Consider the following 14,489-nt stretch of genomic DNA (forward strand, 5'->3'; position numbering starts at 1 on the left):
ATCCTCTCACTGTTAACTGCGTATATTTTAAGCAAACTTAACATGTGTAAATATTTGTATGAACATAACAAGATTCAACAACAGACAAACTGAACAAGTTCGACAGACATGTGACTAACAAAAATGGAATAATGTGACCATGAACAACAGGGGGGGGGGGCAAATCAAAAGTAACAGTCAGTATCTGGTGTGGCCACCAGCTGCATTAAGTACCGCAGTGCATCTCCTCATGGACTGTACCAGATTTGACACTTGCTGTGAGATATTAACCCACACTTCCACCAAGGCACCTGCAAGTTCCCAGACATTTCTGGGGGGAATGGCCCTAGCCCTCAACCTCCGATCCAGCAGGTACCAGATGTGCTCAATAGGATTGAGATCCGGGCTCTTCGCTGGCCATGGCAGAACACTGACATTCCTGTCTCGCTGGAAATCACATACAGAACAAGCAGTATGGCTGGTGGGAGGAGGAGGACTTCCCTGTAACGCACAGTGTTGAGAATGCCTGCAATGACAACAAACTCAGTCCGTAGATGCTGTGACACACCGCCCCAGACCATGACGGACCCTCCACCTCCAAATCAATACCGCTCCAGAGTACAGGCCTCGGTGTAACGCTCATTCCTTCGACGATAAACGTGAATCCCACCATCACCCCTGGTGAGACAAAACCGCGACTCCTCAGTGAAGAGCACTTTTTGCCAGTCCTGTCTGGTCCAGCGAGGGTGGGTTTGTGCCCATAGGCGACGTTGTTGCCGGTGAGGACCTGCCTTACAACAGACCTACAAGCCCTCAGTCCAGCCTCTCTCAGCCTATTGCGGACAGTCGGAGAACTGAAGGAGGGATAGTGCATTCCTGGTGTAACTCGGGCAGTAATTGCCATCCTGTACCTGTCCCGCAGGTGTGATGTTCGGATGTACCGGTCCTGTGCAGGTGTTACACATGGTCTGCCAATGTGAGGACGATCAGCTGTCCGTCCTGTGTCCCTGTAGTGCCGTCTTAGGCGTCTCAGAGTACGGACATTGCAATTTATTGCCCTGGCCCCATCTGCAGTCCTCCTTGCAGCATGCCTAAGGCACGTTCACGCAGATGAGCAGGGGCCCTGGACATCTTTCTTTGGTATTTTCAGAGTCCGTAGATATGAAAATGTAGGACACTGTAGAGGCCTAACTGTGGCCTTAATTGAAGGTCCTCAAGAACACAGTGGTTTCCATCATTCTTAAATGGAAGAAGTTTGGAACCCCCAAGACTCTTCCTAGAGCTGGCCGCCTGGCCAAACTGAGCAATCACGGGAGAAGGGCCTTGGTCAGGGAGGTGACCAAGAACCCGACGGACACTGATTGAGCTCCAGAGTTCCTCTGTGGAGATGGAAGAACCTTCCAGAAACACAACCATCTCTGCAGCACTCCACCAATCAGGACAGATGGAAGCCACTCTTCAGTAAAAGGCACATGACAGCCTGCATGGAGTTTGCCAAAAGGCACTTAAAGGACTGACCATGACAAACAAGATACTCTGGTCTGATAAAACCAACATTGAACTCTTTGGCCTGAATTCCAAGGCTCACGTCTGGAGGAAACCTGGCACCATCCCTAAGGTGAAGCATGGTAGTGGCAGCATCATGCTGTTGGGATGTTTTTCAGCGGCAGGGACTGGGAGACTAGTCAGGATCGGGGGAAAGATGAATGTGCAAAGTACAGAGAGATCCTTGATGAAAACCTGCTCCAGAGCACTCAGGACCTCAGAATGGGGTGAAGGTTCACCTTCCAACTGGATCTCAAATATATTTTGATTTGTTTTACACTTTCTTGGCTAGTACATGATTCCATGTGTCATTTCATAGTTTTGATGTCTTCTATTATTCTACAATGCAGAAAATAGTAACAAATAAATAAAACCCCTGGAATGAGTAGGTGTCTGAACTTTTGACTGGTACCGCATATCTAGTTTAAACAGACGGATTTTGATGGGGATTTTTGTATTATGTTAATTACATTTCTGCGGGTGCGTGACCATTGTAGGCTAAGTGTTATTAATCAGCTTCTTGATATGCCACACCTGTCCAAGTGGCGGGATTATCTTGACAAAGGATAAAAATGCTCACTAACAGGCACGTAAACTAATTTGTGCACAACATTTGAGAAATAAGCTTTTTGGGCATATGGAACATTTTTGTGATCTTTTATTTCAGCTCATGAAATATGCAACCAGCACTTTACGTGTTGACATTATATTTTTGTTCAGTGTAGTATTTTATTTATTTGAAATCAAAAGGCTAGTCAGAAAGGGAAAAGACTAATTCAAATAAATGTAATCTCTCACCAGTTGCAATGTGTTTGACAGTTAGCTGGACTTAGAAGTGAGACAAGGCTTCCTTAAGAGCAAACCGAGTCTGTCAGACAGTGTCAGGGTGTTGATCAGACTGACTAATGCCTACCTAACCAAAGCCTGTACGGTCGAGTAGGGAGCTACAAGCAGATGGTACATGGGAGAAAAAACATTGACCAGACGGAGAAAATATCCAAAACCTTGAGCCAATACAAAGTTACATTAACACTACTTTCCATGCACATTGGAATCATCAGAGTGCATAGCCTACCCCTCGTCTCTGTAAGAGGAGCACATTATATAACTAAATGGACAGATCTCCCCCGAAAACTATTGATCCCAGTATTTATTGAGTTGTGGTGGTGGGCAAACCAACCAGTCATCCTCTTAACTGCCCCTGTCCCCAAACAGAAGGTGTGTGTTGGACAGGCACCGCTTCGATAGCCATTCATCACTGCTCTGTGTCCTTGTCTAGGAGTATTCAGCCATTTTACAGGAGGGACTGGAGAGGATCCCAGGGTGAAGTGGTAGCCTTCACTTTATAAATTGCTCAAAGCTTTAAAAAACACTAAATCAAATAAAAGCCTGAAATTTAGCAGCCAGTTCTCAGAGAGGATGATGTAAAAAAATTAATGAATGAATACATGAAGTTAAAAATGATTCAATTATCTTTGAGGCACAAGCTTAATATTTAGAATAAGAATAATTGCCGTTTTTGTAGTCACACATATATATTAGTGAGTCTCCTTGGAAAGACACAAAAAGGGGCAATCTGGGGTTGGTACATTCATTATACATTTATTTATGTATGATCTATAGCCAATCATTATATATATTTTATGTATGATCTATAGCCAATCATTATATATATTTTATGTATGATCTATAGCCAATCATTATATATATATTTTATGTATGATCTATAGTCAATCATTATATATATATTTTATGTATGATCTATAGCCAATCATTATATATATATATATATATTTTATGTATGATCCATAACCAATCATTATATATATTTTAAGTATGGTCTATAGCCAATCATTATTGAAGAATCGAACTTAGAAATGCCTTATGAGCTTAGGTCAAATGTTGCACCCCATCAGAACCTTAAATAAGCTTATTTTAGTCCATTTATTTTTTTGTAAACAATGTATAACTTCAAAACATGGTTAACACTATCCCCTTGATCTCATGGAGGGTCAGTACTTACATCTATAGCTCTGTCTAGTCATTTGAGAGTGGTTACATTTCTCCATTCCCAAACGTCAGTTGTTTTAACCCCCCAAAAATTGTCAGGGTGGATGTTTTGCTGTTGTTTGAATGCCAGATTGCCCCTTTAACAATGCCTTATGTGATAAGATTAGTGTAGTGGTTCTAAAGGGTTAGAATGGCAGGAACAAAAGGTCAAAAGCTCAGCAGAGAAAGAGAGTGAAGAACTTACATGGCCATGAAGGTCCGTGTTCAACAGCATCAGAGCACATGTAAGGCAATGGGCTCCATCTGCAAAAATTAGGTTAATTAGTGAAGGGGAATTTTAGGAGTATCCATTTTAGCAATGACGGATGGTTGTTCTGTGCTCATATGTACATCAACAAATATTTTTTTCATGTGATATTTCATGAGCAACGGGATACAGGTTGTGGTGCGTACTGTTGGTTAGACCAGCAAGGAACAAAAACATAGTTTCATTGTTCTCATGCTGCTGAAATGTCCCATCATGCACAGGCAGATTTATAAAGATGCCCTCTAGAAAGGAACAAGTCCCCCCAATGATGATCACAACATCCATTTCTACATAGTGGTGTAACATCACTTCCATGGCAACGAGAGGACCGTTTTAGCTTTTACCCATACTGGTCAGAGGCTTGTTGTTACTAAGACTGTTGCTATGGAAGACATGACACTGGTATTGGGGGAGTACTGTAGACTGCATTTGAAGGTAAAAACCAATGCATTTGATTCCATTGAAATGGACATTGTTAGAAAGACTAGTCTAATACGACTACTGAGCCAAAGCTGAAGCTAAATCAAATCAAATTTTATTTGTCACATACACATGGTTAGCAGATGTTAATGCGAGTGTAGCGAAATGCGAAAAGCTACATGATATAATCAAGCAATGAGGAACGAGGAGGAGTGGAATATGGCCAATATACCACGGCTAAGGGCTGTTCTTATGCACGACGCAAAGTGTATATCACACAAACCCCCGAGGTGCCTTATTGCTATTATAAACTGGTTACCAACGTAATTAGAGCAGTAAAAATATATATATATATTTTGCCAATAGCCATGGTATACAGTCTCATATACCATGGCTGTCAGCCAATCAGCATTCAGGGCTGGCACCACCCAGTATATAACTAGTGGAACTAACACAGCAAATAGTAACCCTTCAGCACACACTGAGATATGACAAAATCTTTAGTATGTCAGCCATTGGGCAAGCACTTTTCATATTGCCAGTCAGTCAATCTTGTTTAATCACTCAAAACACTTGTCAAGTCATGTAGCATAGACACAAAGAAGTTAACAAGTACCTTGTGAGGAGATGACGGTGGGGTTACATTGATAGTACCTATTGGAAAAGTGGATCAAAACCCGTTCTCTCTCCTGGGTTTCGCCTATTAGTGCAAAAGCTTTCAAGAAAGATCTGAGGACACAGAAGCAGCAAGTCAGATGAAATGAAGAGCATACATCAATATCAGGGTTCGAAGAGGACCCTGGGTCTCTTGAGGAAAAACAAAACACTGGTCATATCAAGATGTAATTTATTTGGATTACCGGGGTGGCAGGCATTAAACCTCTATTTTTTGAGAAATGCCTTTGTTGCCTTCATGCTTGAACTAAATGTGATAAATGGTTACCTGAGAGATTGGTCCAATGTCATCCCTGTAAATTCAAAAAATGTAAGGTACTCTTCAGCAACCATCTTGCTGAAGTCATTGCTGTAAGAAAGAAAGAAGATGGTGTTTAGATACACATCAAAGACCACAATTGCCAGTAACAAAACTCACAAGTAAATAGTTTATAGGTAACTGTTGCCTTGCCACGAGGATTCAAAACTCCACACACTACCCTGGAAGGGTCAAGGATCTCAGGCTCTTACTGGTTTGTACAGAGCACATCACTTTCATACCTAAAACACAGCAGGCCTTGACTTCCACACAGCGTTACATTCATTGTTATTTAGAAGGGAAAAATACACTTGCGTTTCTATGAACGCCCACAGAGAAAAAAAACCCTGTTCCAGTTTCAATCAACAAATGTACTGTAGAGGACAAGTACAACTCCACTTTCTTCTAGCTCTACCTAGGGCTCTACCTAGGGCTCTACCTAGGGCTCTACCTAGGGCTCTACCTAGGGCTCTACCTAGGGCTCTAGCTGGGGTTTTATCTGGGCTTTATCGGCTTGGCCCTAATTTATGTGCTCGGACACCTGGAATTGCATGGCAAATGGTCCAGGATCAAAAGGACAATGCCCAAGGACTAGGCAAAATGCATATCTGTTGAAGTATTCAGTGGACTGAATATTGTGACAGAATAATTCTATAGTATCCATCATGTATGGTATCTATCTGAAACTTGTTTACACTAGATAACTGTTGTTATCCATGGATGCATGATCTCGGTGGTAACTTGCATCTGCACAGGGTGAACTCTGATTTACTATTACGCAAAGAGTTTTTGTCTTAGGAATTCTGTCTTGGTTTTATGTTGAAAGGTGACACCTTCAGAATTAAATGCCTTCGTTCTCTCTTATCCTGTAGCCAGTCCACAGGGGAAGGTTATATGATCAAATCTCTTTGTTCATGCTTTGTCTTCCAAGTTCAGGATCTATACGCCTAGAAGTATGCTTTGTAAATTAAGCTTTACGCCTTATGTGAATCCATTCATTGCACACTTTTAATACAATTTATGCCTTTGATATAGACAATTCTCAGACAAATTCTTGCTAGTCAACGTCAACTCATTGCCTAATGCTTGCTTGTATATTTTTTATTATCTTTATGGAATCAGAAAAACATTCTAATAGGCCAATTACAAGTCGCATGTTAAGTATTTATAGTATCTTATATACTGTATATATATATATACACACCAAATATTTCTGGCCACTACAGCTGTATCTGGGAATAGTCAGAATAAAGGACAAAGCAATGTAGGAGTTGGTTTCCTTGGCGACACAGACTACTGTATTTGATCAGAGACTCTCCTTAAAAATCTGTGTGCATCTGACAGCCAGTTCATTTTGGGGTTATTCCAATGAATACTAATAATAATTTGTAGAGTATATTCTCCACCCTCACCGCACACAGGAAAACAGGTAAAAACAACAAAAAGTAGAAAGAAAAAAAACTATGCATTAGGTTATATTTTGATGTCAAAGACAGACTAAGCAGATTAAGCAATCAAACAAAAGTTAGCTGGAATAGGTCAGTCTTCAGTTGTTTTTAAATGAGGAAATTGAAGCTGCCTCCTTGACATGTGCAGGTTGAGTGTTCCAGAGCTGAGGGGATACGTGTGAAGGTTGAGTGTTCCAGAGCTGAGGGGACACGTGTGCAGGTTGAGTGTTGAAGAGCTGAGGGGACACGTGTGCAGGTTGAGTGTTGAAGAGCTGAGGGGACACGTGTGCAGGTTGAGTGTTCCAGAGCTGAGGGGACACGTGTGCAGGTTGAGTGTTCCAGAGCTGAGGGGACACGTGTGCAGGTTGAGTGTTCCAGAGCTGAGGGGACACGTGTGCAGGTTGAGTGTTCCAGAGCTGAGGGGACACGTGTGAAGGTTGAGTGTTGAAGAGCTGAGGGGACACGTGTGCAGGTTGAGTGTTGAAGAGCTGAGGGGACACGTGTGCAGGTTGAGAGTTGAAGAGCTGAGGGGACACGTGTGCAGGTTGAGAGTTGAAGAGCTGAGGGGACACGTGTGCAGGTTGAGAGTTGAAGAGCTGAGGGGACACGTGTGCAGGTTGAGTGTTGAAGAGCTGAGGGGACACGTGTGCAGGTTGAGAGTTGAAGAGCTGAGGGGACACGTGTGCAGGTTGAGTGTTGAAGAGCTGAGGGGACACGTGTGAAGGTTGAGTGTTGAAGAGCTGAGGGGACACGTGTGCAGGTTGAGTGTTGAAGAGCTGAGGGGACACGTGTGCAGGTTGAGTGTTGAAGAGCTGAGGGGACACGTGTGAAGGTTGAGTGTTCCAGAGCTGAGGGGACACGTGTGCAGGTTGAGTGTTGAAGAGCTGAGGGGACACGTGTGCAGGTTGAGTGTTGAAGAGCTGAGGGGACACGTGTGCAGGTTGAGTGTTCCAGAGCTGAGGGGACACGTGTGCAGGTTGAGTGTTGAAGAGCTGAGGGGACACGTGTGCAGGTTGAGTGTTCCAGAGCTGAGGGGACACGTGTGCAGGTTGAGTGTTGAAGAGCTGAGGGGACACGTGTGCAGGTTGAGTGTTGAAGAGCTGAGGGGACACGTGTGCAGGTTGAGTGTTGAAGAGCTGAGGGGACACGTGTGCAGGTTGAGTGTTGAAGAGCTGAGGGGACACGTGTGCAGGTTGAGTGTTGAAGAGCTGAGGGGACACGTGTGCAGGTTGAGTGTTGAAGAGCTGAGGGGACACGTGTGCAGGTTGAGTGTTGAAGAGCTGAGGGGACACGTGTGCAGGTTGAGTGTTGAAGAGCTGAGGGGACACGTGTGCAGGTTGAGTGTTGAAGAGCTGAGGGGACACGTGTGCAGGTTGAGTGTTGAAGAGCTGAGGGGACACGTGTGCAGGTTGAGTGTTGAAGAGCTGAGGGGACACGTGTGCAGGTTGAGTGTTGAAGAGCTGAGGGGACACGTGTGCAGGTTGAGTGTTGAAGAGCTGAGGGGACACGTGTGCAGGTTGAGTGTTGAAGAGCTGAGGGGACACGTGTGCAGGTTGAGTGTTGAAGAGCTGAGGGGACATGTGCGAAGGCCTCGTCACCCATGCTGCACAGATTTGCGGCTGGTGTTAGCAGGCTGTTTGACTCTGACTGTAGTGGGTGTACTGGGGAGTAGCTCTCCAGAATTTGGCATACGTATGTTGGTGCAATAGGTTTTGTATAGAGCTCATAAAAGAACCCAAAGTCGATGAGGATGGCAATTGACAAACAAAACAGCCCTAATACCATTTCATAATGTCTTACTAAAATATGCTAATAAGCCTAATTTGTTCTGCCCAATTTCCTAAGTGAAATTGAAATGATAATTGGTGGTGATTATCTAATTTGCCTCAATTCTCAGTTTGTCGTTTTGAATAAAACTTTCCAATCCGAGCCTTCTGGCACAGCAGTCAAATTAAACAACAGACCGGTCTGATGTTATTATGCTACTCATTTCCACTAGCCTGGTCCCAGATCTGTTTTAAATTACCTTAGGAGTTGGAATGACAAAATAAAAACAAAAATCAGGGCCCAGGATACTATTCCACTGATTATTAGAAAGAGAAAGAGAGCAATCGTCTCCTTTTCTTTCTCTTATCGGTGACAGTAACAACCTAGCCAGCAACATTGTTGTCACAGTTTTTTTAATTTTCTTCACAGAACTTTTCTTGTTCTTAAAGCAGTCTTTGAGACACGTGATTTTGTCTCTGAGCGTTGGGCAGTGAGTGAAGCAGGCCAAGCTGCGTGACGTCAGGGCTTCAGTTGCAGTATTTACTCATGGTGGAAAATGTTGCTCTCCGCACACCAGGTACAGGGCGTCCATCAGGTGAGTGCCACACAAGTACTGGGGGGGGGTGAGGGCAGCATCCGCAGCAGCTTGGAACAAGAGGCCTATGGCGGATGGTGGTGAAGCTCTGTAGGAAAGTAGCAGCAGAAATGCCAAAGGAAGAATGGTTGAGGCAGAACAACCAGGTCCTCCCCCCCATCTACAACCATGGAGCAGACAGGAATTTGCTCTTTGCCAGTTTCTGTGGAAAAAGAGAAGTCACTATGTGATCAAATGGTAAGTGACGATCCAATTGCTCATCTCATTAGGCATGTTCGTCTTTCTAAGTGAGGGGAGTGGTCCAAGCGCGGGGCTGGTGAATGGGGCGTAACTGACAGGATGAGTGACTCAGATGTCAAGAGGATTCAAGGCATTGGTGGCCTATGCCTGGCCCACCTTCTCCTGAATCAACCTTACTAAAGAGCACAGGAGGTGTTTGAAGGTAGCTAGTGCGAGACAGCTGGTGGCTCCAAGAGTGTTCCGAGTGTGTGTTAAAGTACTTGGTACCTTTTGGAGGTGAAGGTACTTAGTAACCATATCCTTTTGAGGTGTTGGTGGGATGTTCCATGTTTACACATTGCTCAATAGCTGAATCTCTGAACATGTCAGATCTTTTTGTGACAACTTCTTTAACAACGCACTCCAAGTTGATGTCATGGTTAAACTGAGACAGCTATATGACATTGGGGCAGCCGGTAGCCTAGCGCTTAGAGAGGTGAGCCAGTAACCGGAGGGCTGCCAGTTCGAATCCTGGTGATGGGCTGGCAAACAGAGGTTTGCTGGAATCAAATCCTAGATGCCATTGCCTGCCATTGTGCAAGGAACTGAGGCCCCCACAAGGTGGAAGTCAAATTTCGATTGGACCTTGTGATCTTAATCTTAAATTGCCATGAACAGCAAGATAAACCACTATAGTACTGATCAGTCAATTTGTCATTTTTGCCCTGCTAGAGCTGTCCCAGTCAATTGTAAGTGCTGTTATTTTGAAGTGGAAATGTCTAAGAGCAACTACGGCTCAGCTGCAACGTGATAGGCCACACATGCTCACAAAATGGGACTGCCCTGTGCTGAAGCGCATAAAAAGTGTCTGTCCTCAATTGCAACACTCACTATCGAGTTCCAAACTGCCTTTGGAAGCAACATCAGCACAAGCATGGTTTGTCGGAAGCTTCATGAAATGGGTTTCCATGGCCGAGCAGCCGCACACAAGCCTAAGATCACCATGTGCAATGCAAAGCGTTTGCTGAAGTGGTGTAAAGCTCGCCGCCATTGGACTCTGGAGCAGGGGAAACGCGTTCTCTAGAGTGATGAATCACGCTTCACCATCTGGCGTTCCGACGGACAAATCTGGGTTTGGCGGATGCCAGGAGAACGCTACCTGCCCCAATGCATAGAGCCAACTGTAAAGTTTGGTGGAGGAGGAATAATGGTCTGGGGCTATTTTTCGTGGTTCGGGCTAGGCCCCTTAGCGTTCAGATTTCCCTTCCCTGGAACTACGGCATACAATGCCATTCTAGAAGATTCTGTGCTTCCAACAAACTGGCAACCGTTTGGGGAACTCCCTTTCCTGTTTCAGCGTGACAATGCCCCGGTGCAAAAAGCGAGGTCCATACAGAAATGGTTTGTCGAGATCGGTGTGGAAGAACTTGACTGTCCTACACAGAGCCCATCGAATCCCTTTGGGATGAAATGGGATGCCGACTGCGAGCCAGGCCTAACAGTGCCCAAACAGACTAATGCTTCTGTAGCTGAATGTAAGCAAGTCCACGTAGTAATGTTCCAACATCTAGTGGAAAGCCTTCCCAGAAGAGGGGAGGCTGTTATAGCAGCAAAGGGGGGACCAACTCCATATTAATGCCCGTGATTTTGCAACGTAGTGCATTGTTAAGTATCTCACATCTGGTGAGGTCAGTAGCGAGTCATGTAGTAGAATCTAATCCTTAAGACAGGACAAGCATATCCTATTTCTTTGTAGTGCTTGTCACCACACACACACACATCAACCCTGGTGCAGCCTAGACACAAAATAATTATTTATAGAATGTGGTATGTAACAATACCACTGAGGGGTCAAATTTTGGGGCATTTTGAAGTGTTTGTCTGACAGGCCTGTGAGAGGTGTGTGTGTGATGCGGTTATTGTAGGTGGAGGAGGAGGTGCTATTTTTCTGGAGTGAGGGGGTGTATAAAAGGATTGGGGTCCTAGAGGCAGAACAGCTGCACCCCAGGGCAATGTTCAGGCCTGGCAGGGAAGCAGACCCGCAGCATTAGGAAATTGGATGAGTCGCTAGAACCAAAGGAAATCCTGGCCAAAGCTACATTCCAAATGGCACCCTATGCCCTGTTTAGTCCACTCCTTTTGACAAGGGCCCATAGAGCCAGTGTCAAAAGGAGTGCGCTAAATAAGGAGGCATTGGAGACGCAACTAGAAAGTGATGAGACCACAAATGCATAAATTAAGCAAAGACCAAGCCTGTATTGGCGGCTGTTTAGCCAGGACTATTTTTGATGCCAGCATGCAAATAAAATACTGGATTTTTGCATGTGTGGGATTTCTAGGGTTGGGAGATCGTGTTTGTTGACCTTTCATTGACTCATCACAAATGGAAAGAAATTCATAACTATTCGCACCACAACATTTTCAGCAAAGAGCAGTAATTTCCCTGTCAAAAATTGTGTTTTAGATAAGCAGTGATATTATGCTGGTAAACAAACAAATGCCAGCTAACTTTGTAGCCATAGATTGTGCACCTTCCATTGTTTAGCTAAGTAGCTAGCTGGTTGATGGTTTTCCTTATGTAAGCAGAACAGATGAAAGCAATATTCACCTCCACAAATGCCGTTTAAATTGATATCCATACTGAATAAAGCAGTTAAGGGGCCTTGTGGGCACCCTTACATTTTTCACTTAATTTAAGGGGGAAATTCACCTTAAAATGTTTTGCGCATCTAACTTAAAGTTAAGGAAACTAAGAGAAAAGGGTGAAATTAACTGAAGATGTTTTATGCAACAGACCCCAGGTCCTTGGCCACAGAGTCTGAGAAGGGGTGGAGGAGACCCGAGTTAGGTAACAACAGAGTACATGAAGGAGACCTGGTTTAGGTAACAGTATAGGGTAGGACACACTCACTTCTTTCCCAGGTGCTTGGCCACGTCGGAGCGGCGAAAGCCCTCCAGGTGGTAGAGCCGTCGTGCGAGGCGCTGGGCCCCCTCTTGGTCTCCTCGGTTTCCATTGAGCAGTGTGTCCGTGCTGTCCTTCAGCCGCTCCGTGCTGCCCATGTCTGAGTCCCAGTCCGACAGCGCCGTCTTCAGCCCTGCATCACTGCTGGGAGAGAAGGATGGGAGAGATGAGGAGAAATATAAAGCGAGCAAGAGGGAGAGTGAAAGAGATGTTTATCAGGGCACAATAACCAAGCATTACCCCAAACACAAATAACCCTGGTCAAACCTGTCGCCTACAAGTCAACACACAAATCTAGAACGTAGAGCACACCTTGAAGGGCTTGCAATGGGGATCACACACTGAAAAGCTTGGTCCCAGAAACCTATAGATTAATCATGTCAAACTAGGGCCGTATTCATTCACGGAAAAACTAAAACATGCATTTCTAAAAATTGACAAGTTCAGGTTTGTCCCTCCCCGTTTCAACCTGTTAGACCAGTTCTGTGCTTTTCAATCCAGTTCTGTGCTTTTCAATCCAGTTCTGTGCTTTTCTTCTGCCTGACACTCATCTGAAACGTTTCATAAAAACTCCTTGGAGACATCAGATTGCAGTGACAGTGGAGCCTGGGAGTCAAGTGCTTATTTTGTAGTTTTCCTTTCATTCCTGACAATGTCATGTCAATTGCTTTTACCTGCTGGGAAGATAATGGCTGCACATTAAGTTCATGCTGATGGGTGAAATAAAGACAGACTGTGATGGTGGCAGTATTAGCACTGGGATCACCTTCCCATTGACCCAACATTAGAAGTGACGCCAAGTACAAATAGTGTACTTCCTACACACTGCTAGGCTAAATACAGCAGATTGTCTTTCAAACGAGGCCAGCCTGTCAATTAACAACCATTTCTTATTTATAATGACGACCTGTACCTAGACTAAGAAAGGAATCCATCTTACATCGTACATCTAAATCACCATGAGTGGGCATCGGGGGGGGGGATCCTCAAACTAGATCAGTGAGATGATGTAATGGGGTTTATGCAGTATCTAAACCCAGTACTGGATCAGAGGAGCAGGTTCTGCTGCCTCACAGATAGAACACAGTGGATCCACTCACAACACAGAGAGAAAAAAAGAGGGAATGACAAGGACGAGCTAGAACCAGCCATTAGGGAGTACTCGCACAGGGCCGGCCCGATGAGAGGCGGTGTCAGTAGCAATTAAGCTGTAACATCCAGGGTGTGTGTGCTGCTCGGTCCATTTCTCTCCAGCAAGGCTGGCACAGCGGGCAGGTGGCATGATGAACCATGATGAATGGTAAGCCATTTGATGTTGCACAAGGACAACCGCTAAATAAATAAAAAACATAATTTGAACAAAACTGTAGTTGAGAAACAACTTGAGTTCCTAACTTCTGTGCAAATGTTGGCCTACTGTAAATTGGTTCATTGGTAGTAACACAATTGCATCACTCTCAGGCATAAAATCCTAGTCATTGGAGCGCAATATCCAGTAATGGAGTTGAAAGGTCAGCTGGTATGAAAGGTCTATTTCTATCAGCCATACTGCACCAGGAACTTAGGACAACTGCAATACTAATGTGTTTAATAAGTGTGGATAACATGGAGCAATACCACATGACTGTGCTTATAAATGAAAACAATATAGCCAGTCAAGAGTTGGTGGGCTTTTTCAACACTGTACTGGGTAAAAAAGAAAGCCCAATAGTTTATACTGCACTGCCACCTGTTGATCGTACAAGCACACAGCAGTACAATAGCCTACATTTCTATTACAGAGACCTATGTTTTTAATGTTTGGAAATTACAATGTACTACTATTGCAATTAAACCACTGCAAAAAAAGGGACGTGTGGAAGACAGAGCAAAACGAGTCAAACTAAATGGCCCTGTTTATCCAGAGGAGCATTCAGTAGGGAACAATTTGGAACAGCATGTGAAATAGGTTATTGATATATAAAAGGTATCATGCCAGCTCGATTCTGGACATTTAGAAGTGTAACTATCTGCAACATTTGCCTACTGAACGTGGCCCTGAACATCAGGCAGGACTAGAGAAGGTCACTGTGACAGCGTTTCCCATTTGCATCCCATTTCCCTACATAAACATACCAGTGTTTAATCCCATCATTTTACTATAACCCACTGCTCTAAAAACAAACAAAAAATGGCTTAATACACTGTCTAGTGCTGTGTGTGTGTGTGTGTGTGTCTGACTTTTTTTTATTAAGCAACAGTAAATGTATCATACCCATTACCAC

At 44.3% G+C, this 14,489-nt stretch overlaps 1 protein-coding gene across 8 annotated transcripts in view; it reads right to left on the minus strand.

Moving 5' to 3' along the window:
- The window catches only part of psd3l (pleckstrin and Sec7 domain containing 3, like), a 156,612-nt gene that overhangs the window by 67,454 nt on the left and 74,669 nt on the right, over positions 1-14,489 (minus strand). For 6 of the 8 annotated variants that reach the window (XM_042302668.1, XM_042302672.1, XM_042302670.1 and 3 more), the window contains 4 exons: positions 12,175-12,369; positions 5,205-5,285; positions 4,878-4,990; positions 3,779-3,837 (listed from right to left, as the gene is read on the minus strand). In XM_042302668.1, coding sequence (XP_042158602.1) covers positions 3,779-3,837; positions 4,878-4,990; positions 5,205-5,285; positions 12,175-12,369 — 448 coding nt within the window. The remainder of the gene's footprint in view (positions 1-3,778; positions 3,838-4,877; positions 4,991-5,204; positions 5,286-12,174; positions 12,370-14,489) is intronic. The other 2 variants (XM_042302669.1, XM_042302675.1) reach the window with 1 other exon arrangement.

The sequence above is a fragment of the Oncorhynchus tshawytscha genome, linkage group LG20 (genome assembly GCF_018296145.1).
Source record: "Oncorhynchus tshawytscha isolate Ot180627B linkage group LG20, Otsh_v2.0, whole genome shotgun sequence".
Lineage (NCBI taxonomy): Eukaryota > Metazoa > Chordata > Actinopteri > Salmoniformes > Salmonidae > Oncorhynchus > Oncorhynchus tshawytscha.